General features: G+C 45.8%; 1 protein-coding gene across 2 annotated transcripts in view; it reads left to right on the forward strand.

The window, feature by feature from the left end:
• The window catches only part of epha8 (eph receptor A8), a 782,627-nt gene that overhangs the window by 705,108 nt on the left and 53,500 nt on the right, over positions 1-24,019 (forward strand). For both annotated transcript variants that reach the window (XM_085966785.1, XM_085966786.1), the window contains exon 14: positions 5,522-5,671. In XM_085966785.1, the coding sequence (XP_085822911.1) occupies positions 5,522-5,671 (150 nt within the window). The remainder of the gene's footprint in view (positions 1-5,521; positions 5,672-24,019) is intronic.

A 24,019-nucleotide genomic window follows, 5' to 3' on the forward strand; every position in this document is an offset into this window, starting at 1 on the left:
GATGATGAACTCTGTTAACTCTGCCATGATTCTTACTTAATAAAAGCCCTCAGTCTTAAACTTTAACTTCGCGGATTCGGGCAGTTATTTGGCACATCAGGCCCCCACTGCAATATTGGGTTGCCCTAAACCCCCCGCCCCCCCCCCCCCCGTCTTCCAGTGGCCGCATCCACCCCCCTCAATCGCGACCTTGACCCTGCGATCGATGCCCCCACCCTGTCCCGGTCGCCTTCCCTTCTCGAAAGATTTACCTGATATTTCAGCCACCTTTGCAAGCGGGCTGCCTGGGGGCGCCCAGAAAATGTCCACCGCTTGCCGGTGTAATTTAACTGAGGTCCGAGGCCCAATATCAGGTGAGCTGTGGGCCTACCCGTTCTGCCGCAGGGGTCGATCCATCAAAGAATTTCTACCCCGTAGTCTCTGCCTCAGTAGCCCACTTGTGGTAAAGCGTTTCATGTTCTAATAACCTTCTGTGTGACATCTCCTGCAACACCAACTCCACTTCAGAGGCCCTGTTCTATGTCACCACTTGCCTGTAGACTCATGCCTGACCCTTGGCCTTCCTGTCCTTTCATTTTTGCCAGTACCTTTGTCACCTGCCCTTTCCATCTTGGCAAAGGCTGCTAATGGGCTGAGGGCCATTTGAGGCAATCCAAAGACTCTCAGAATTTCGTCTCCCTATTGCGACCATCCCTTTTAATAGTCCCCACCCCTTTAATTTTGACTTACATGCTCCTATCATTAGTCTGCTTTCTAGATCCACCAAATTTACACTTGAAGTTATGTTAATAATCTGACAGAGAAAAATTGGATATAAGGAGAGCCCGTCTGCTTCAGTTTGTCATTGGACCTGGCAGTTTTACAGTTTGATTTGAATGTTTGAATTGTCACTCCATGCCTCATCATCCCTCCCTTAATAAAGGCAGGTTGGTCTAAACATGGTGCAGAACCTGAGTGCAAAGGGAAGTTATAGTTTTGTCCCACGCCAAGGTGCCGGGGTAAATATTTCAAGCCCCCCAGCTCTGCTGTACCCCCCAGCCGTTATCTGCTGTGTGAAAAGCTGTACTGTGTCAGCCAGTATTGAATTGTCTTTATACATGAATGAAGGTGGAGAAGACACAATCTCATGTTATTGCAGCTGGTGCTACCAACTTATTACTTTATTCTTAGTTTTAATAAAATTGTGTTATTAGATTTAATAAGAACTGTAGCAAGCAACTTATTCTCCACTGTGACAGTATAGATGTCTCTCCGTTTTATTGATGCTTTGATTGCCATTGTTCCTCTCAACTTTCTTATTTCTCCAAAGTTGCAAAGATGCTGTTTTAGAGAATGCAGTTACATTGTGACGAGCTTACATTGCCACTTTTCATCATAGGGGTTTATATTAAACACAAGGACAAGATGTATGACTTTAAAATGGGGACACAATATTTCCTGGTCCAAATGTCGACACAAGACTACACTTGGCCCTGATTCCCTGTGGTAGATCTGGACTTTGTGCGACAGTGTAAAATGTGCAATAGTGAGTCGGCAGCCCATTTTACATCTCCCCCCACTTTTATTCTCATTGAAGTCAATAGAAATAAAAATGGAGAGGGATGCATAAGAGGCTGCCGACTCGCTATCGCCCATTTTACACTATCGCACAGTCAAGGTCTGCCCACTCCCCCCGTGTGCAACACTGTGGGAAATCGACTAGTATAATAATATGTGCATGAGTATAGAGAGAATAATATTAATGTTTTCTGATGAAAACCAAACAGCGAGCACAGCACACTGGGAGGATGAATGCAGGGGGTCAGAAACAGGGTAGGGGGTGAGCAGATAGGTGGCAAATGCAGTTCAATGTAGATAAATAGACAGAGGCAAGGAAGTGCTGCTAAATCTGTACAAGACATGGGTTGGGCCATAGTTAAAGTATTGTGTGCCGTTTTGGGCACCGCAGTATAGAAATTATATTGGAACCACGGAAGCAACACAACACAAATTCACGAGGGTGATATCCAGGAATGAGAAGATATGTTAGGACGAGCGAATTGAAAACTTGAACTGTATTTACCATGTTCAAAACTATGAAAGGTTTGTGCAAAGAAATGGTGAAAGATTATTTCCTTGTGGTCAATAAATCATTAACAAGGGGACATAAATTTAGGAATAGTGCTGGACGCAGAAAGGAAGCGTTTAAAATATTTTTTTCATGCAGAGGGATTTTAGAATATGGAATACATTAACAGTAAATGATGATTGAAGCTTAGTCATATGAGAAGGAATTATAAAAACACTTGAAGCTAAACAGGACTAGAGGATGGAAATGAAATGAGATCAGCCAGACCCGGGGCAGATTTGATATTAGGGATGAGATGGGCTTTGCCTTGTGCTGAAATTTAAACAAATCAATGATTTATTCAGCCTGATTTAGGATGGGCAGTCTGAAACTACACTTGGAGTGATTTCCAAATGTGCACAGTTGAGCTCCCACCCTAGATTACATTCCGAAATGTTCGTCTGGTGTGTGAACCAATTGTTTAAGTTATAACTCGCAAGAAATGACTTGATTTTAGATCATTAAAAGGTGCAATATATTTTTGAAAATTGCTTTAGCTGTCTCAACCACTGAGGCCTTTTGTTTAAAAGTCAATGAGTTTGTGAAAAAAGTGTTTTGCAAACCATTTTTCTTTTGTCGACAAACACAATACGTGGGCCAATCTCCTCGTCACGTATGTTTCTTTGTTAGAATAATGCAGATCACAGGGCGATACAGTAGAAGAGGTTTAGAATAATGAAAGGATGGGGCAGGATGGATAGAAACAGACTGTTCCCAGTAGTTGAGGGGTCAAGAATGAGGGGGCCAGAGATAGAAGACTAAATGGAAGAGGTTTAGAACAGAGGGCAGGAGAAACTTCTTCACACGGAGTATTGTGAGGCTGTGGAATTCACTTCCAGGATTAGTGGGTGAGGCAGAAACTGTGTCAACATTTAAGATTGGATTGGAGAGGCGGATGAAATGATGAAAGGATATGGGAAGTGTGGGTAAACATTATTGCCGCTGTTTGCTCATGTGGAGGGTTCACGACACCATGAGCTGGCTGGGCCTGTCTCCGTCTCGTGACTTCTATGTAACATCAGTGTGATAAAACCAGCACAAGGCTCTTCAGACAAAAAGATTTGTCAAATATTTTTTAATGCAAGCAGTGCTTGTTCAAAATATATGACCATCCTAAAATGATCGTTTTCTGAATGTGTTACCACAGTGTCCTGTATCTCTGTTGCATCAATGTGCAGTTGAATGTCCTAGTACCGAAACCGTTGTGAGATGGCACCCCTAGCTCAATGGTAGTGCTCTTGCCCCTCGGTCTGAAGGTTGCAGGTTTCAGCCCCATTCCTCACCTGAGCCTGTAATCCAAATCAAATCAAATCAATTTTATTACTGGCACTTCAGTGCAGTACTGAGGGAGAGCTATATTATCAAAGGTGCTGTCTGTCAGATGAGATGTTAAACTAAGGCCCTGTCTGCCTTCTCAAGTGGATGTAAAAGATTGCATGACAGTATTCAAAAAAGCACAGGGGCATTTTCCTGGTGTCCTGGCCAACATTTATCCTTCAACCAGCATCACTAAAACCGAATAGTTAGTCATTCATCTCACTGCTGTTTGTGGGGCTTTGCTGCTAGCATACTGGCTACTAATAAAACAACAGTTATGGCACTTCAAAAATAATTAATTGGCTATGTTTAGCTTAGGATGTGAAAGTTGATATATGATTGCAACTTCTCTCTTTCTAAAAATATGTTACGCAGAATTCCTATTCTCTTCAGTTAAATCCTATATATGACTGAAAATCAGAGGCAAACAAGCCTTTGGGATTTGTTCAATAAATCTCAAGTCCCTGCAAGATTTATTGACAAGAGGCTATGAACTGAACATCATATAAAAGAACTTCATATAAGAAGCAGAGAGCTTCAGTGAGGAGGTCTAAGGCAATGAATTATAGGGTTTAAGGAGTTTTATTTGTTTCATGTTGTTCTGATGTATTTTCTTCTTGAAGTTGCAGCATTGCATGCTTTCTGTCTTGTTTTTATTAAAATAACTTTCTGTGAAAGATAACATATGCTCTCACTCTATTTGCCCCTCTCCACTGATATTGATGTGAATATAAAGCTGTTTTACACTTGTGTCGATGGTCTCAGTAAGATTACCGATTGGAGGAAATCCTCTCCCTTCATCTCAATTACCCAGCTGATTAAGAACATGAAAGAAGTCAAGATTAAAGAAGACCATTCAGCCCTTAGACACTCATCCATCTCTGTCCCCAGCTCTCTCATTATATCATCGGCTGTATTTTATATGTAGAAATGTTTGTGTTTCTGCTACCTCGTCTGAGGTGTCAGCCGTGGCTCAGTGGGCAGCACTGTCTCTCACCTCGGAGTCAGAAGATCGTGGGGTCAAGCCCCACTCCAGAGACTTGAGCACATAATCCAGGCTGACACTCCAGTGCAGCGCTAAGGGAGTGCTGCATTGTCTGATATGCTGGATTCGAATGAGGCATTAAACTGAGGCCCCGCTTGCCCACTCAGGTGGATGTAAAAGATCCCATGGCACTATTTCAAAGAAGAGCAAAGAGTTCTCCCCGGTGTCCTGGCCAATATTTATCCCTCAACCAACATCACTAAAACAGATGATCCGGTCATTCTCACATTGTCTTGTCTTGTGCTCTATTACTCTGTCCATATAGTCGAGTATTCCAGGCAGTGAATAGTAGATCCATACAAACCAGGATGGTCCAGGTCCCTGATCTGCCCTGAGTTAGTTGATAACTGGGCAACAGTAGGAGCGATACTTGTTGGCCTCAGCTGAGAAGCGGAAGTGTACGGCATTGCTTCAGTGAGTGGAGGGAATTTAAGATCTAAATCTCTATCCCAAGGGAGTGTCGCTGATCGTGAGGCGATTGATTACACCTCTACTGGCCCCCCCAGTGTTGTTAATTTATCAAATTATCCTTTGGAGGCAGTGGGCCAGACTACACTGCTCCTGCCTGCTCCTCAATCCTGCCGCACAGATCTTCCCCTCCCCCAGGTGGTCTTCCTGCGCCCAGGAATTCAGCAGGGGTCAGGAGCGCTGGCCTGGGGGCGGGAGGAAATCCCACCCTTCCGAAGGTTAGGGGCTGGGGGTAAAATCTACTCCACAGCACCTATAAGTGTACAATTCATGCCTAGTCTTTCTTCACGGTGTCCTGGATAATGAGCTCTAAGTATTCATCGAATGATTACAGCACAGAAGGAGTGTGAAGGAATAAAGCCATATAACCTATTCAGACGGCCCGTCGTGCCTGTGCCGGCTCTTTGAAAGAGCAATCCAATTGGTCTCTTTCCCCTGCTCTTTCCCCACAGCCCTACAAACTTCTCCTTTTGAAATTATTAATCAACGTTGATGATGTGATTAATGTAGATATATAGAGTGAAATAATATATTCAGCAGGATTTTGTTCTCAAACCTGTTCTGAAGTTAAACTTTGTGCCCAGGGAGGAAAGATCCCAATCCGCTGGACGGCTCCAGAGGCCATCGCATATCGCAAGTTCTCCTCAGCCAGTGACGTGTGGAGCTATGGGGTTGTCATGTGGGAGGTGACATCGTACGGAGAGAGACCATATTGGAATATGACAAACCGAGACGTAAGTACCAAGTCCTGCTACACACTCGCGTTGAGCTTACTGACGGCGTGTATTAGTGCTTCACAAAAGCATCTTAGTCACCATTTAAACCCTTACAAAGCTGCTACAGTTTAGTCAAAACCACTGAGCTTCCAGCCACAGGGGAGATCATCTCTGAAATTATTTAAGTATTTCTGATTGTGATTAACTGTCACTGAGCAACTTAGTCCCTGCAGTTTTCAGTGCTGCAGAGACACAGGTGGAGGTGTTAATGGGAAGTATTGTGACAAATTATACTGATGTGCCTCAATAATTCCGAGACTCGATGTTAGCGAAACAAAACAAGGCTTTTATTAACTTAGAAAGTAACACGTAAGATAGAGAGGTATCTTCCTTCTGGAGACTGAGGCCAGACTGAGCTAGCTTACAAAAGGGGCCAGGTATGGGCGGAGCCCTACACACACAGCACATTCCAGCACATTCCAATAAACAATACAATGAGGACTGGGGGAAGGGAAATGACACTGAAACCGACCACAGTCACAGGCAGTGATGAATGGAATATTTCATCACATATACATTGTCTGCTGACAATACACAGACACGCTCACACTCGCATAAAAACATACACACACACACAGACACGCACACACTTGCGCACACACACACTCTCAAACTCGCACACAGACACTCACGTTCACACACTCGCATGCAAACAAACACACACACTCAGACACACACAGATACACTCACTGACGCACACACACACACACATACTCTCAAACACACACACACAGAGTTGGTTGATATATTGTGAAGATATCAAAACATTTGTGTTTATATCGCACCTTTAATGTAGAAAAATGTCCTTCATGGAGTAGACTTGGAACGGGTGGAACAAGTTTATGTGGGAGGGTTAGGAGAGACAAAAGCATGGCTGAGGCGATGTGTTTTGAGAAGGTTTTTGAAGGTGGGTGGGGGAGATGGAGAGATGGGAGGTGGGGTTTGGAGAAGGAGTTGCAAAGCATAGGGCTGGAGCAGGAGAAGGCTCTGCCACCAAAGGCGGGAGTGACCGCGGGCACTGGATGCTGTGGGCAGCAATTCTCACGAGGGCAGGGGTGTCAAGTGGGGGGAGCCATCACTATCATTACCAGCAGCAATCAGGAGGGGTGCGGAGAGGAGAGGGAGGCGGATGTGACTGAAGGTGTAAGGGAAGGGCAGTGAGGTGGCGACAGTGCTTTGGAGTGGGTGAGGTAGGAGAGGGGCAGCTGGGAGAGGGGAGGCAGTCTGAACTGGAGGGGGTGGAAGGGCTTGACCAGGAAGAGAGACTTTTGTGGATGTGATGCTCTGGGTAGTCTGCTGAAAATCCCAAAATCTCTTTTTATTATATTACATGTTTGTCAATTGTAAAGTATAAAAGTGCTTAAAATGAACAAGAGTACACCTTTAACAATGTAAAAATCCACATGTTCAAGGGTAGCCGTGCCTTTTGGTCCCACAAGGAAGTCAGCACCAATTCACCAATATATTCTCCTTCAGGCTTTTGTGTACATTTGGCTTTTTCCTCCAATGTAAGTGAGGGAGTGTTCAGAATACGCCTGTTACAACATCATCAGCAGCCTGTGTTTATATACTGGGGCTGAAGAACGGTGACGCTCGCAAGCACGGCCTGTCAGGATGGCCGCAGACAGGCCAGGGCCACAAATTGGGCTGGGCCCAGATATGCCAGACCCCGGTGTCCTGGTGGGGGGGGGGGGGTGGGGTGCTTGTTTGGGATGGATCCTCTGTCCGCCCCAAATATGGGCAGCGACGTCAGAAGGGAAGGTAATTCAGGCGCACCAACTCTCACCCCGCAGTTATGGAGCCCACTTGATCAAAGGAAAATGCCATTTGTGGGAAGGAATCAGCCCCATTTACTCACACTGCGACTCAACCTCCCAAAACTGGCCTGGAGTTTAAAATCGGGCCTTGGATTATAGATGGAGGAATGAACAGGATTGTAACGATGGCTTTTGCACTCATAGTCAATAACAACAACATCGTGATAAAAATCGATGCTGAGCCAAAGAAGGAGGTACTAGGAGGGAGTGACCAAAAGCTTGGTCAAAGAGGTAGGTTCTAAAGAGCTTCTTAAAGGAGGAGAGAGGTGGAGAGGCGGAGAGTTTTAGTGAGCGAATGCCAGAGCTTGGGGCCTAGGCAGCTGAAGGCTAAGCTAACAGCACTGTGGGAGTACTTTCACCATGTGGACTGCAGCGATTCAAGAAGGAGACTCACCACCACCTTCTCAAGGACTATTAGGGATGGGCAATACAATGACGCTCACATCCCGTGAATGAATAAAAAAAGGTATGGCCGCCAAAGGTGGAGCAAAGGGAGGGGGATTCACAGGACCCCTGACAAGACAGCTCCTTTGTTACTAATTCCTCGCTGTTACCCAGCCCTGCGGTAACTGCAATAGTTTCTGCTTGTTCCTTCTGGCTATGCCTACTGGTGAATGTGAACTTTTAAACGGCAGCAAGTGTCCTGTCAAATCTGTAGCTTTGTCTAAACAAATATTATTTCAATATTGAATGATTAGAGTTGGAAGGATGGATATAAATTACTTTGCTCTTGAATTCACCAAAGCTTTAACATACTTGCTCCTGGCAAGTCACTGAGTGAGAATCTCCAGCGCTGATTGTTTTTTTCCCAGCATAAAACTGAAATGCTCGCTTGTTATATAAATATTACTTTTCATGGACGGTATTTTGGTAGCTGCCCTCAGCAAGAACTGTTGAACTGACGGGAAGATTCCAAGACTTGCACGTCATTTCTATCTCTTCGCTCAAGTTTGAGAATCCAAAAGCTCCCACCAACTGAGAATTAGATTTCTGTATCTCACATGAGGACATGGAAACGTTCTCCATGTCTGGATCAGCATGGACTGGGAAAGATACCGAGGGGTCGATTTTAACCCATCCTGCAGGAACAGGGTGGGAGGGGTACCTTTAAAATGGGGTGTTCAGCCGTACCGCCCCATTCCCACTGGCCACCATTTTAACCACTCACTGCATTTCGGTGTCTGAGGTCGCGCCGGAAGCAGACGGGACCTTGAGTATGAATGCGAATCGGGGCCCCATTACGTCAACTGAACATAAACCGGATCGGAGTAGGGAAGCCACTGAGGCCTTCCGAGGTATGGGGCCAGGCCTGTGAGTGCGTTCTGCAATCGCCCTGTCCCCCACCCACTGAGGGTTGAAATCGACCCCAGATTTTTTGGAGGGCAAACAAGAATGGTTTGTTTTTTTCACATTTATTTTTCTCCCTTCACCAAAGGCTCAGGCACAATTCCACAGCTGTCGACAGCTTCTGTCACCTCACCCTAGTGACTGTTCCTCATGTCTGAGTGTCGGCTCCTTCGACTGTGGGAGGAATCACAGTTGAGCCTGAACCAATTCTCACCGGGCAGCCCCACTTGCAGACTTTGCAGTGCGAATCACTGGATGGAGTTCAGGAGCAGGAGCGTTCCCTAACTGAGGGGCACGATAGTTAATTGTAGCGTCATGCCAGTTCAATTCATCTAACTCAGCGCGGACGCAGGATTGAATTTACAACCTGCCTGGTTTGTAAATGCTTCACAATGGATTACGTCTCCGTAAAGCGTCTTGGGCATTTTTCAATGTTAAAAGCTCTATATAAAAGCAAATGTTGTTATTGAAACATCAGGAGAGCACAGGGATCACTGCCACATAACTGATGAAAGCAGGTGTTTCTCCACTTGATCGGCTGTTTTCTGCTTGCCTGCCTGGAGATGAAAGACACAAAACAAGCTGCTTCCTCAGAGCATTCCAAGGGAGGCCCTGGATCAAGCTCTGGCCCTGTGCCAACTATGCACTGGATAGTATCTCAAGTCATTCCAACTTTACAGCATCATGAATGTTGTTTGTGAATTTTAATTCAGTTTCAAAAATACAAAATAAATCTGGAACAAAAATCTGGTCTCGGTAAGGTGACCGTGAAGCTGTCGGATTGTCGCAAAAATCCAACTGGTTCACTAATGTCCTTTAGGGAAGGAAACCTGGCGTCCTTGCCCAGTCTGGCCTAGATGTGTCTCCAGTCTTACAGCAATGTAATTGACTCCGAACCGCCCTCTGATGTGGCCCCTCACTTGTATCCAACCGCTACAAAAAAGAATAAGAATAAAACCAGACGGACCATTCAGCTTCGACGTAGGCATCTATGCCTGACATAGTCCGACTCGCCGAATCTTACCTATCAGCCAATGTCCCAGACTCCTCCATCACCAACAGAGGTGGGGGCACAGTGGTAAACAGTCGGGAGGGAATGTTTCCTTCGAAGCTGCACGTGTGCGCGGCGGCGCAGCAAGCGGGAAGGTACCATGGAGGCCGCTCACAAGTTGTTCCCTCTAAGATACCGGCACACTCGGCCGTGCAGCAAATTTAAAGGTACTGCGCACAAAAACAATTAGAGGGAATGTTGCCTGGGAGTTCTAAATATTGACCCCATGAAGTCTCATGGCATCAGGGCAAACATGGGCAAGGAGACCTCCTACTGATTTCCACCTACCGCCCTCCCTCAGCTGATGAATCAGTACTCCTCCATGTTGAACACCACTTGGAAGAAGCACTGAGAGTAGCAAGGGCACAGAATGTACTCTGGGTGGGGGACTTCAATGTCCATCACCAAGAGTGGCTCAGGAGCACCACTACTGACCGAGTCCTGAAGGACATAACTGCCAGGCTGGGCCTGCGACAGGTGGGGGGAGCACCAACGTGAGGGAATAACCTACTTGATCTCGTCCTCACCAATCTACCTATCGCAGATGCATCTGTCCATGACATTATTGCTAGGAGTGACCACCGTACAGTCACTGTGGAGATGAAGTCCCGTCTTCACACTGAGGACACCGTCCATCGTGTTGTGTGGCACTGCCACCATGCTAAATGGGATAGGTTAAGAATAGATTTAGCAGCTCAAAACTGGGCATCCATGACACACTGTGGGCCATCAGCAGCAGCAGAATTGTATTCCACCACAATCTGTAACCTCGTGGCCCGGCATATCCCTCACTCCTCCATTATCATCAAGCCATGCGATCAACCCTGGTTCAATGAAGAGTGCAGAAGAGAATGCCAGGAGTAGAACCAGGCGTACCTGAAAATGAGGTGCCAACCTGGGGAAGCTGCAACACAGGACAACTTGCATGCTAAATGGTGGAAGCAGCATGCTATAGACAGAGCTAAGCGATCCCACAACTAACAAATCAGATCAAAGCTCTGCAGTCCTGCCACATCCAATCATGAATGGTGGACAATTAATCAACTAATGGGAGGAGGAGGCTCCATGAAGCTCCCCATCCTCAATGATGGCAGAGCCCAGCGGGTGAGTGCAAAAAACAAAGCTGAAGTGTTCGCAACCATCTTCAGCCAGAAGTGCCGATTGAATTATCTTTCTCAGCCTCCTCCTGACGTCCCCACCTTCACAGATGCCAGTCTTCAGCCAATTCAATTCACTCCACGTGATATCTAGACTTCAATGTCGGGGGCATGATTAAGAAGTTTGCAGATGATACAAAAATTGGCTGTGTGGTTGATAGTGAGGAAGAAAGCTGTAGACTGCAGGAAGATATCAATGGACTGGTCAGGTGGGCAGAAAACTGGAAAATGGAATTCAATCTGGAGAAGTGTGAGGTAATGCATTTGGGGAGGGCTAATAAGGCAAGGGAATACACAATAAATGGTAGGATACTGAGAAGTGTAGAGGAACAAAAGGACCTTGGAGTGCATGTCCACAGATCCCTGAAGGTAGCAGGACAGGTAGATAAGGTGATTAAGAAGGCACACGGAATACTTCCTTTATTAGCTGAGGCATTGAATACAAGAGCAGGGAGGTTAGGCTAGAACTGTATAAAACACTAGTTAGGCCACAGCTAGAGTACTGTGTACAGTTCTGGTCACCACATTACAGGAAAAATGTGATTGCACTGGAGAGGGTACAGAGGAGATTGACAAGGATGTTGCCAGGACTGGAGAATTTTAGCTTTGAGGAAAGACTGGATCGGCTGGGGTTGTTTTCTTTGGAACAGAGGAGGCTGAGGGGACACTTGATTGAGGTGTATAAAATGATGAGGGGCCTAAATAGAGTGGATAGGAAGGACCTATGTCCCAGAGCAGAGAGGTCAATAACCAGGGGGCACAGATTTAAAGTAATTGGTAGCAGGATTAGAGGGGAGCTGAGGAGAACTTTTTTCACCCAGAGGGTGGTGGGGGTCTGGAACTCACTGCCTGAAAGGGAGGTAGAGGCAGGAACCCTCATCACATTTAAAAAGTACTTGGATATGCACTTGAAGTGCCGTAACCTACAGGGCTACAGACCAAGAGCTGGAAAGTGGGATTAGGTTGGATAGCTCTTTTTCGGCCGGCACAGAAACGATGAGCTGAATGGCTTCCTTCTATGCCATAAATTTCTATGATTCTAAACGGCTAAACGCACTTGATACAGCAAAGGCGATGGTCCGTGTTAGCGGATTTCTTAGTGGTTACCGTTGCAACAAAGGGTTGTTAGTCCGACGACAATAACTCTGTTTATGATTCACACATGAGTGTTTTTTTATAATAACAAGCTTTATTACAGTGACTGATTTGGTCTTCCATTTATATTAAGTGACATGCAAATAATACAATCTGGTTCCCGGGCTCCGACTGCCTCCGAGAACACACTGTGATGTCAGAGAACACAAGTCCTGGAGTGACCAGCTCCCCCCCTCCAGGCCCGTCGCCCAGCTGCCTTGCTCCCGACCCTCGAGAGCACCCTGAAGCTAAAGGGGCCCTGGTTCTATTCTTATAATACAACCTTGGCTTGTGCTTACCTAATAAGTAGATGTGTAATACATAGATTGCACATTTAGCTGAGGCCGCAATTTTAGGTGTTTATCCAGCTTATAATCTTTGCAGCCTTTGTCTCTGTGCTACGAGCTTTGTTTATAGCACAGTAAGTGCTTCAGCCAAATGTTTATCCCATTCCCTAGACCTGGATGTTTTTATTCTTGGCCCTTGTGTTTCCAAGCTGTTTGTTATTCAGATATAGAGACAAGATTAAGATTCCTCTTTCTCTCACATTTGGTCTAACACTAAAAATGTTAAAAGAAAAGAATGCTGGGATAGATTGACTTTTTAAATCATCGTAAAGCATTCTAACAGGCTCCCCTTTTGACCCAGAATGAGCAACAATTCTGAGTCAATTAACATTTTTTCTGACTTTACTTTGGATCATCTTGGAGTTTATTGTTGATTAATCCTACATTTACATAGGCACACATCACTAGTCTAAGTTTCATTCGGTAAATACTATACATCGTGATACAGACAGCTACAGCGTACCATATTATCGAGAAATCATGGACTTTAAAGATTCTCCAGCTCTCCCTTTACCCGTATTCTTGCTTAGTATTATTTCTCCCGAGCCCTCAATTGTTCCAATCCAAATTCTATGTACCTCTCCACTTCAACTTCAATTTCAATCCCTCTGACAGGTACCAGTGTTAATGTGGCTCACTCTCCTCAGCCACATTAACCACTTCATGTCGTGCAGTTCTCAAGTAACTGAGCATGTGTGAGATCAGTTCTTCAGTGCAAATTCACCCTGCCTTTCTGCTTGCTAGTTGCCTCATTTAGACACATACACACACACCCTGGTAACCCAATATCATGCCACATGCAACATCTGATACAAGCCATCCTTTGGCTATCAGGTGATCTTATCAACAGATCGTGGGGGTGGGGGGTGTCTGGAGATCTTTGATCATCTTCCCCTGCATGGTCCCGATATCTCGGGTAGTGGCCAGGCTATCAAATGTAGTTTTCTTATTGTTCATTGGCAAGGACACAAATATCTCGAAGAGAAAGCTATCAATTACCATTCGCACCTACACTTTCATGACATTCACTAGACTATTAGGAAAATTCTATTTGGTAGTTTAATTTTCCTGTTTCCATCTTACATCCTCAATAACTTCCTCTCATTCCATTTTACACACCCCATTAATTATTATTCTGTCTCATTTATGAGCCCTGGAGGAACTTTACTGTGCAATACAGTATTAAAGAGAGAAAACATCGTTTGAACGTTCCCACCTGGTCCCAGTTATTGACACATTTTGTTTGTTTATTTTAGAGGACCTTTTATTTCCCAATATATTGTGCCTGAGTCCATTACATCATACCAGTATTGTTGGACTGGCAGGACTTGTCAATGTTTAATTCTGTTTTCCCCAAAACTTTCTTCCTTGATACACAGCAATTGTCATGACCACCTAGACTGCTTTAAATGAACCAGTTTCTTTTAATGAAAATTTGATTTTCACCTTAAACTTCAGGTAGGTTTCCCTTCTTGTTTGTTGCTTGAAACAACAACTCATATCAATTTATCTTTATCAATTCTAATTTCAGAAACAAATGATGCCGAGGCTTGGTGGTTTTACATTAGAGACAGAAGTGCTTGCAATGGTAACTTGCACATCTCTCCACTTGAGCACTCTGTCTCGGAACATAACAAATTACCTTGAATGGTTTAAGTCCGAGCCTTTGAAAGGCTAAATCTTAAGTCAAAATCGTCACCATGCTGTGACATTTGATGCCTGCCAATGTCTTAAAACTGGTGGAGCTCTTGCTACGCCATCAACATTCATGCAGTCCTGAAGACCATGGCCCCCTGTTTCGATGAAAAGAAAATCAGACTTCATTGTGGCTCTACTTGAGAGCCCAAGGGGTTAATTTGTCAAATCATGATTTCCTTCTGTCACTTTGGGGAAATATCCACTCAAATTAAGAAACTTGGGGGGAAAAAATGGTTTGATTTGCAACTCTCGTTAGTTGGGTGCAAATCCCCTAGTGCCTGGGCATGGTGCCGCTAACGCCTCCCGCGAAATTCAGCAGGAGATTAGCGGTATCCGGTAGCACACTGCGCCACCGGCGATGACATCATCGCCGTGCACAGCGCCCCACTCGCAGCCCGGCCGCAAACTTCCCTCGTGCCCCCTGACCTATCGCCAGACGATATGTGCGACAGGATCAGGTGGCGGCTTGGCAGCGGCGGCGGCGCTAGTTAAAGGGCAGGTGTCGGGTGGCCATTTTTATTTTAGCCGCCTGCCAGCACCTGCCCCCTTCCGCTTTTGTATGCGGGGTGCCGGCTGCGATCGCTCAGCCCGGCACTCCTCGAGTGCCCCGCTGTTTTCACGGCACCCCGCTCCCCGGTGGTCCAGCGGGGCCCCGGTGCGCACAGCTCTAGGCCCCCTCCCCTTTAATCGGGGAGGAGGTCTGCAATACCGTGGCACATAGCACCATGAAATTCAGTCGTAGTGCCCCAAGCAAGAGGTGGAGTGCTTTCCAGTAGTGCCCCACCTCCTGCTTGGGGCACTACTACTGTATTTACTACTGTATTTACTACTGTATTTACGGCACCACCCAATTTTTCCCTCTTAAAATTTAATAATGCACAATATATAAATTTACATTCAGCATTACAAAAGTTGTTGCATGGTGAATTAAAAACAGCTATCAGTGGAAAGGGTTACCTCCTTTGCAGGTGTATAGAAACATAGAGAAATAGGAGCAGGAGTCGGCCATTTGGCTCTTGGAGCCTGCTCCACCATTCAATATGATCATGGCTGATCCTCTATCTCAATACCATATTCCCGCTCTCTCCCCATACCCCTTGATGCCTTTTGTGTCTAGAAATCTATCTATCTCCTTCTTAAATATATTCAGTGACTTGGCCTCCACAGCCTTCGGTGGTAGAGAATTCCACAGCTTCACCACCCTCTGAGTGAAGAAATTTCTCCTCATCTCAGTCCTAAATGTTCTGCCCTGTATCCTGAGACTGTGACCCCTCGTTCTAGACCCCCCAGCCAGGGGAAACATCCTCCCTGCATCCAGTCTGTCCAGCCCTGTCAGAATTTTATACATTTCAATGAGATCCCCTCTCATTCTTCTAAACTCTAGTGAATACAGGCCTAGTCGACCCAATCTCTCCTCATACGACAGTCCTGCCATCCCAGGAATCAGTCTGGTGAACCTTCGCTGCACTCCCTCTATGGCAAGTATATCCTTTCTTAGGTAAGGAGACCAAAGCTGCACACAGTACTCCAGGTGTGGTCTCACCAAGACCCTGTATAACTGTAGTAAGACATCCTTGCTCCTGTACTCAAATCCTCTTGCAATGAAGGCCAACATACCATTTGCCTTCCTAACTGCTTGTTGCACCTGCATGTTTGCTTTCAGTGACTGGTGTACAAGGACACCCAGGTTCCTTTGTACATCAACATTTCCCAATCTGTCACCATTTAAATAATACTCTGCCTTTCTGTTTTTCCTACCGAAGTGGATAACTTCACATTTATCCACGTTATACTGCATCTGCCATGTATTTGCCCACTCACTCAACTTGTCTAAATCATCTTGAAGCCTCTTTGCATCCTCCTCACAACTCACAATCCCACCTAGTTTCATGTCATCATCAAACTTAGAAATATTACATTTGGTTCCCTCGTCCAGATTCAGATTCAGATTCAGATTAGATTTATTTGCCATATGTAACAAGTACAATGGAATGCTTGTTCCCCGTAGGGACGCGTCAGCTATACATACAGCGCCGCGTTCAGAGTCAATACAATGGCTTCCCGTGGCAGTGGGAGCACGATGTCCCTCAGCCGCTCCGTCCTCCTCTTCACCGCGGTCTCCTCCTCACTGTTGCCGGCTCCACGTGTGGTGGCCTGCTTCTCCCGCTCTGGCCACCATGCCCGGCTCCCCTCCCCCCATCCGGACTGCGAGTTACCCGAAATGGAGCTGCCGGCCGACGTGCCGTGAGTCTGCTGCTGCTGCTCGTTGCGATGCGCTCCTCTGCCCGACTCGCCGAACACATCGCCGGGATGTGAATGCTCCAATTCAGCCTCCTCTTCACCGTCGCCGGCTCCACGCTCCGGGGCCTACTTCTCCCTCTCATGGGTCGGCCTCTGGCCGCCATGCTCGGCTCCCCTCCTCCCAGTCGGAATTCCTTCCCGCCGAGGAGCTGCCGGCCGATGTGCTCCAGCGGGTCGGCTTGGCTGCTGCTGCTGCTCACCGCGCTGCGCTGCCTCTGCCCGACTCGCCGAGCACCTCGCTCCGGTTGCGGGAGCGAGCGGCGAGAGCTGGCCGCCCGAAGCAGGGAGAGCGATCTCAGCACCGGACCGTCGGTACACCACTAGTTTCCGCCTGCCACACCGAAAATGACCCATTTATTCCTACTCTCTGTTTCCTGTCTGTTAACCAATTTTCAATCCATGCCAGTATATTACCCCCAATCCCATGTGCTTTAATTTTGCACACTAACCTCTTATGTGGGACTTTATCAAAGGCCTTCTGAAAATCCAAATACACCACATCCACTGGTTCTCCCTTATCTATTCTACCAGTTACATCCTCAAAAAACTCCAGTAGGTTTGTCAAACACGATTTCCCTTTCATAAATCCATGTTGACTTTGTCTAATCCCGTTGATATTTTCTAAGTGTCCTGTTATCATATCCTTTATAATAGACTCTAGCATTTTCCCTACTACTGATGTTAGGCTAACCGGTCTGTAGTTCCCTGTTTTCTCTCTCCCTCCTTTTTGAAATAGTGCGATTAATTTGCCACCCTCCAATCTGCAGGAACTGTTCCATAATCTATAGAATTTTGGAAGATGACAACCAATGCATGCACTATTTAATTGATCTCCTGCCTACAACCAGCCCACCCCACACTCCCATGCAGATTATCAGACCCTGAGGATTTATCGGCTTTCAGTCCCATTAATTTCTCCAGCACTATTTTTTTACTAATACTAATTTCCTTTAATTCCTCCTTCTCAGTAGACCCTTGGTTTCCTAGCATTTCTGGGAAGTTATTTGTGTCCTCTTCCATGAAGACAGAACCAAAGTATTTGTTTAATTGCTCAGCCATTTCCTTGTTCCCCATTATAAATTCTCCCGTTTCTGATTGTAAGGGACCTACATTTCTCTTCACTAATCTTTTTCTTTTTACATACATGTAGAAGCTTTTACAGTCCGCTTTTATGTTCCTTGCAAGTTTACTCTCATACTCTATTTTTCCCCTCTTACTCAATCTCTTGGTCCTTTTTTGCTGAACTCTAAACTGCTCCCAATCCTCAGGCTTGCTACTTTTTCTGGCAACTTTATATGACTCCTCTTTGGATCTAATACTATCCTTAATTTCTTTTGTTAGCCATGGTTGAGCTGCTTTTCCTTTTGTGTTTCTGCGCCAGAAAGGAATGTATAACTGTTGCAATTCATGCATTCGTTCCTTAAATGTTAGCCATTGCCTATCCACCATCATGCCTTTTAATGAAGCTCCCCAATCTATCATAGCCAACTCACTCCTCATACCTTTGTAGTTTCCTTTGTTCAGATTTAGGACCCTAGTTTCAGATTGAACTTCTTCACTTTCCATCTTAATGAAGAATTCTATCATGTTATGGTCACTCTTCCCTAAAGGACCCCGCACAACAAGATTATTAATTAACCCCTTCTCATTGCACAATACCCAATCTAGGATAGCCTGTTCCCTAGTTGGCTCCTCCCCGTATTGGTCTAAAAAAACATCTTGTACACACTCCAGGAATTCATCCTCCACAGTATTATTGTTAATTTGGTTTGGCCAGTCTATATGTAGATTAAAATCACCCATGATTAGTACCCTTCTAAAATGCATCTCTTATTTCCTGTTTGATGCCATCCCCTACATTACCACTACTGTTTGGAGGCCTATAGACAACTCCCACCAATGTTTTCTGCCTCTTGGTGCTTCTTAGCTCCACCCAGACTGATTCTACATCTTGATTTTCTGAGCCAATATCTTTTCTCACGATTGCTCTGATTTCATTTTTTACTAACAACACCACCCCACCTCCTTTTCCTTTTTGCCTGTCCTTCTTAAACATTGAATATCCTTGGATATTCAGCTCCCAGCCTTGGTCACCCTGCAGCCATGTCTCCGTAATCGCAATTATATCGTATCTGTTTACATCTATTTGCGCTGTTTATTCATCTAGCCTATTACGAATGCTTCGTGGATTCAGATACAGTGCCTTTAGATTTGTCTTTTTAACATTTTTAGACATCCTGACATTTTTTCGTACTATGGCCCTATTTGTCTTATTACCATTTTTTCTTACCCGGACCCTATTTGTTAGTGCACGCCTTTGTTTGTACGCTCTGTCCCTTCCTGACACAGTCTGGTTATCCTTACCCCAATCACTTTCCTGCACTGCTTCCTTGTCTATTCTCTTTAGCATTCTAGATTTCTCTTCACCGGGACCCTCCCCCCCCTTATTTAGTTTAAAGCCCGATCTACCTCCCTAGTTATTTGATTTGCTAGAACTCTGGGCACACCTCTTCTAGGAATGTCTACCTTGAAGAAGTTCTGCTCGTCTCTTCGACGGGATCTCCATTTGGCTCTTCAACCTTGTTCATCTTCATTGCTTTCAGTTTCCCTTCTCGTGTTTGCTTTCATCTCCATTTCTCAGCCCCCAAACTGGTCTTTCAATCTGTTTCATTTCCTGTGTTTTTTCAGTCCTGACGAAGGGTTTTGACCTGAAACGTTGACTCTATTTCTCTCTCCATGGGTGTTGCCTGGCCTGCTGAGTTTTTCCAGCATTTTCTGTTGTTATTTTGCAAATAATACCACCTGGTTCCCGGGCTCCGACTACCTCCGAGAACACTCTGTGATGTCAGAGAACACAAGTCCTGGAGTGACCAGCTCCCCCCCTCCAGGCCCTTCGCCTGGCTGCCTTGCTCCCGACCCTCGAGAACACCCTGAAGCTAAAGGGGCCCTGGTTCTATTCTTATATTATAATATACAACCTTGGCTTGTGCTTACCTAATAAGTGGATGTGTAATACGTAGATTGCACATTTAGCTGAGGCCGCACTTTTAGGTGTTTATCCAGCTTATAATCTTTGCAGCCTTTGCCTCCGTGCTACAAGCTTTGTTTATAGCACAGTAAGTGCTTCGGCCAAATGTTTATCCCGTTCCCTAGACCTGGATGTTTTTATTCTTGGCCCTTGTGTTTCCAGACTGTTTGTTATTCAGATATAGAGACAAGATTAAGATTCCCCTTTCTCTCACATTTGCTCGACCACTAAAAGCGTTAAAAGAAAGGAATTCTACAATAGATTGACTTTATAATTCATCTTAAAACATTCTAACAGGCCTAACAGCATCCCGGCTGTTGTGCCGCAGACCTGTGCTCCAGAACTAGCCGCGCCTCTAGCCAAGCTGTTCCAGTACAGCTACAACACTGGCATCTACCCGACAATGTGGAAAACTGCCCAGTCCACAAAAGGTAGGACAAATCCAATCCGGCCAATTACCACCCCATCAGCCTACTCTCAATCATCAGCAAAGTGATGGAAGGTATCGTCAACAGTGCTATCAAGCGACACTTACCAATTACCTGCTCACTGATGCATAGTTTGGGTACTGTCAAGACCACTCGGCACCAGATCTCATTACAGCCTTGGTCCAAACATGGACAGAAGAGCTGAATTCCAGAGATGAACGTAACTGCTATTGACATCAAGGCAGCATTTGACCGAGTGTGGCACCAAGGTCATTGTGGATCAGAGGCAAAACTCTCTAGCGGCTGGAGTCATACCTAGCACAAAGCAAGATGTTTGTGGTTGTTGGTGGCCAATCATCTCGGCTCCAGGACATCACAGCAGGTGTTCCTCAGGGCAGTGTCCTAGGCCCAGCCATCTTCAGCTGTTTCATCAATGACCGGCCCTCCATCATAAGGTCAGAAATGGGGATGTTCGCTGATGACTGCACAGTGTTCAGCGCCATTCACAACTCCACAGATAATGGGCCAGAAATTCGCGGCCAAAGGCGTGAGTGCGCTCGGGGTACTCACGCATCTGGCCGTTGGAAATGCCGGCGTTCAGCATGAACAGCGCATGCGGGGAACGCCGGCATTTCCAGACCTCGAGCGCGTGCGACTGCACAGGCAGCGCTTGCACAGTGAACTTCGTAGATTTCATTCATGAAATCCGTGAGGGTAAGTCCTCAGAAGTTACACTTGAAAAAAGCAAGTGTAAAGTGGTTCATTGGCTGCGGAGGAAGAAACATTTTATCGTGGAGCTTCTGAAATGTAATATTTTTGTTTGGGAAAGGGAGGGAAGTTATTTTAAGAAATTTTAAGTAAGTTTTAAAGTTAAAAAAATTTTTTTTTTAAAAAGGGTTTTCAGAACGGTAGGTAGAAGGAGCAATTGTGGCTGTGTGAATGGAATGTGAGAATGAGTTATGTATGTATGTCCACATATATTCCTTTACGTATATGTATGTATGTTTTATATTCCTTTACTAATGTGTATGAATGTATGTTTTTAATTATGATTTTCCAATAAGTTACTTTCTCTGAAAGTCATAATTAAATAATACATTCATACACATAAGTAAAGGAATATATACATAACATGCAAAGGAATATATACAGACATACATACTTTCAGAAGCTCCACGATAAGAAATATCTTCCTCCGCAGCCTCTGGAGCAACTGCACCCATGCTTTTTTCATGTGTAAGTTGTAAGGACTTGACCTCACTGAAAGCACTAATGAAAGCGGCGAATTATACTGCGCACGCGCTGCCTGTGCAGTCGCACGCGTTCTGCCTCTGAACCCCTTCGTTCAGAGGACAGGAAATGCCGGTTTTCCCCACATGCACTGTGCATGCTGAAAACCGGCATTTCATCCGGCCAGATGCGTAAGTACCCCGACCGTACTCGCGCATTTGGAAGGGAATTACTGGGCCAACATTTTACATGTCAATAAAATGAAAAATTTAACAATTGCACGACTTGCCCCCTCGCATCTGCGACTGAGGGTCCAAGGAGGTGCATTGCGCAAGAGGTCATCATCGTACGTATCCTCACACTGTTCCCTTTGGGGAACTGTATGAAGTGGTGGAAGGATTTATGGCCGTGATTAACGCTCATTCCGTGACCGTAACCATCTTTGAACCAGCCATTAGGGTGGTTAGTCCTATGGCGGGAGGGTTTTACGGGCTCCCACAACCCATCTGAGGGGGGGGGGCCCACCAACACCCACGGACGCAAGTATCCCGCTGGATGTCCACCCAGAATTTAAAGTTGGAGCGCCGACTCCACTTGCCGGGACTGTCTGGAGTGGGGTTCAAAACCCTACTCCTTCTGGCCCAGCGGCGGGGATGCTTACTGCTACGCAAAAGGCCCACTCCGCACAAAAGGTGACACCCATACGTTTCCTGCGCCTTTTCCCTCCCCGTGACTGGAGCCCTATGCTGCCATTTCACGTTGCTAATCGGATTGGGCCTTTGTCATAGCGGTAGGATCCCCGCCGCTGGGCCAGATCAGGGTAGGGTTTCGAACCCCGCTCCAGACAGTCCCGGCAAGTGGAGTCGGAGCTCCGGCTCTAAATTCTGGGTTGACATCCAGTGGGATATTTGCGTCCGTGGGTGTGGGTGGCCCCTCCTCCTTCTATAGCTTGTGGGAGCCCGTAAAACCCTCCCGCCATAGGACTAACCGCCCTAATGGCTGGTTCAAAGATGGTTACGGTCACGGAATGAGCGTTAATCACGGCCATAAATCATTCCACCACTTCATACAGTTCCCCAAAGGGAACAGTGTGAAGACACGTATGACGACGACATTGCTAAATAAATAAATGGAATTAAAAAAATTCTTTTAGGGCTTTTAAAAGTCTTTAAATTGCTTTAATTCTCTTTAAAACTACTTCAGATTACTCAAAATAATGTAAACTTTTTAAAAAGTTTATAAAAGTTACCAAAATCTTCAAAAAACTTCCAAAAACCTATTTAAACTGCTGCTTTGCATGTGGAAATGCTTAGCAGCTTGACAGAAACATTGGGGGCATGTCCAGTGAAACTGAGACCTCAAGGGGCGTGTCTCACTTACCTCATGCTTGGTATGGGTCTGTGGCCACTGGCAGCCCTCTGATATGTTGAACAAATGACCATTGTTCATGTGTGAGCTTACACTGTGAGCGTGGAAGGCTGATCCGACTATAAGAGGTGATCTTGATTGTGGCTTCGCACAACACCACAAAGATACTTCACAATTGGAGTCATTGTCCATCGTTCAGGAGCAGGAAGATGGGATGATTTTCTGCCCTTCTTAGCCCAGAGAAGCTGAGTCAAGTTCAACAGATGAGAGTTTAACTTGGATCCACTTTGGTCTGTGCTGCTCCGTCACACCAGATAGCCCATCTACCAGCGGAGCCACGAGGCCAGGTTGTAGAGCTCTTTCACATGGTGAGGGATGAAGAGAAATAAAACCATTTCATCTTTAGTTCTAAGGGGTTTTTTTTGTAATTTATTCACCATTCTTTGGCCATGTGACCTATCCTCAGGCTCCTGTCCTTGTCTGTCTCTGTCCATAACAAACCAGAGAGTGCTTGTGAAAGGGAAATAAAAACAGAAAATGCTGGAAACACTCAACGGGTCAGGCAGCATCTGTGGAGAGAGAAACAGTTAACGTTTCAGGTCGCTGACCTTTCATCAGAACTGGGAGATGTTAGAGATGAACAGCTTTTAAGCAAAGTCAGTTACAAGGGGGCAGGAAACTAACTGATGGGAAAGGTCTGTGATAGGGTGGAGGGCAGGTATGATAAAAACGTATGAAATAAGAGCAGGAGTAGGCCATGCGAGCCCTCGAGCCTGCTCCGCAAAAACAGGAAGGCAGATTATTATTTGAATGGCAATAGATTGGGAGAAGGGGAAGTGCAAAGAGACCTGGGTGTTATTGTGTACCAGTCGCTGAAGGTAAGCATGCAGGCGGTTAAGAAGGCAAATGGTATGTTGGCCTTCGTAGCAAGAGGGTTCGAGTACAAGAACAAGGATGTCTTGCTGCAGTTGTACAGGGCCTTGGTGAGACCACACCTTGAGTATTGTGTGCAGTTTTGGTCACCTTACCTGAGGAAGGACGTTCTTGCCATGGAGGGAGTGCAGCGAAGATTCACCAGGCTGATACCTGGGATAGCAGGAATGACGTATGAGGAGAGATTGTGTCGATTGGGCTTATACTCACTGGAGTTTAGAAGATTGAGAGGGGATCTCATCGAAACCTATAAAATTCTGTCAGGTCTGGACAGACTAGATGCAGAAAGGATGTTTCTGATGGCTGGGGAGTCCAGAACCAGAGGTCATAGTCTAAGGATAAGGGGTAAGCCATTTAGGACAGAAATGCGGAGGAATTTCTTCACCCAGAGAGTGGTGAACCTGTGGAATTCTCTGCCACAGAGGGCGGTGGAGGCCAGTTCATTAAATATATTCAAGAAAGAGTTG

The sequence above is a fragment of the Somniosus microcephalus genome, chromosome 25 (genome assembly GCF_052327205.1).
Source record: "Somniosus microcephalus isolate GS21.2 chromosome 25, FLI_Smic_1.0, whole genome shotgun sequence".
Taxonomy (NCBI): Eukaryota; Metazoa; Chordata; class Chondrichthyes; order Squaliformes; family Somniosidae; genus Somniosus; species Somniosus microcephalus.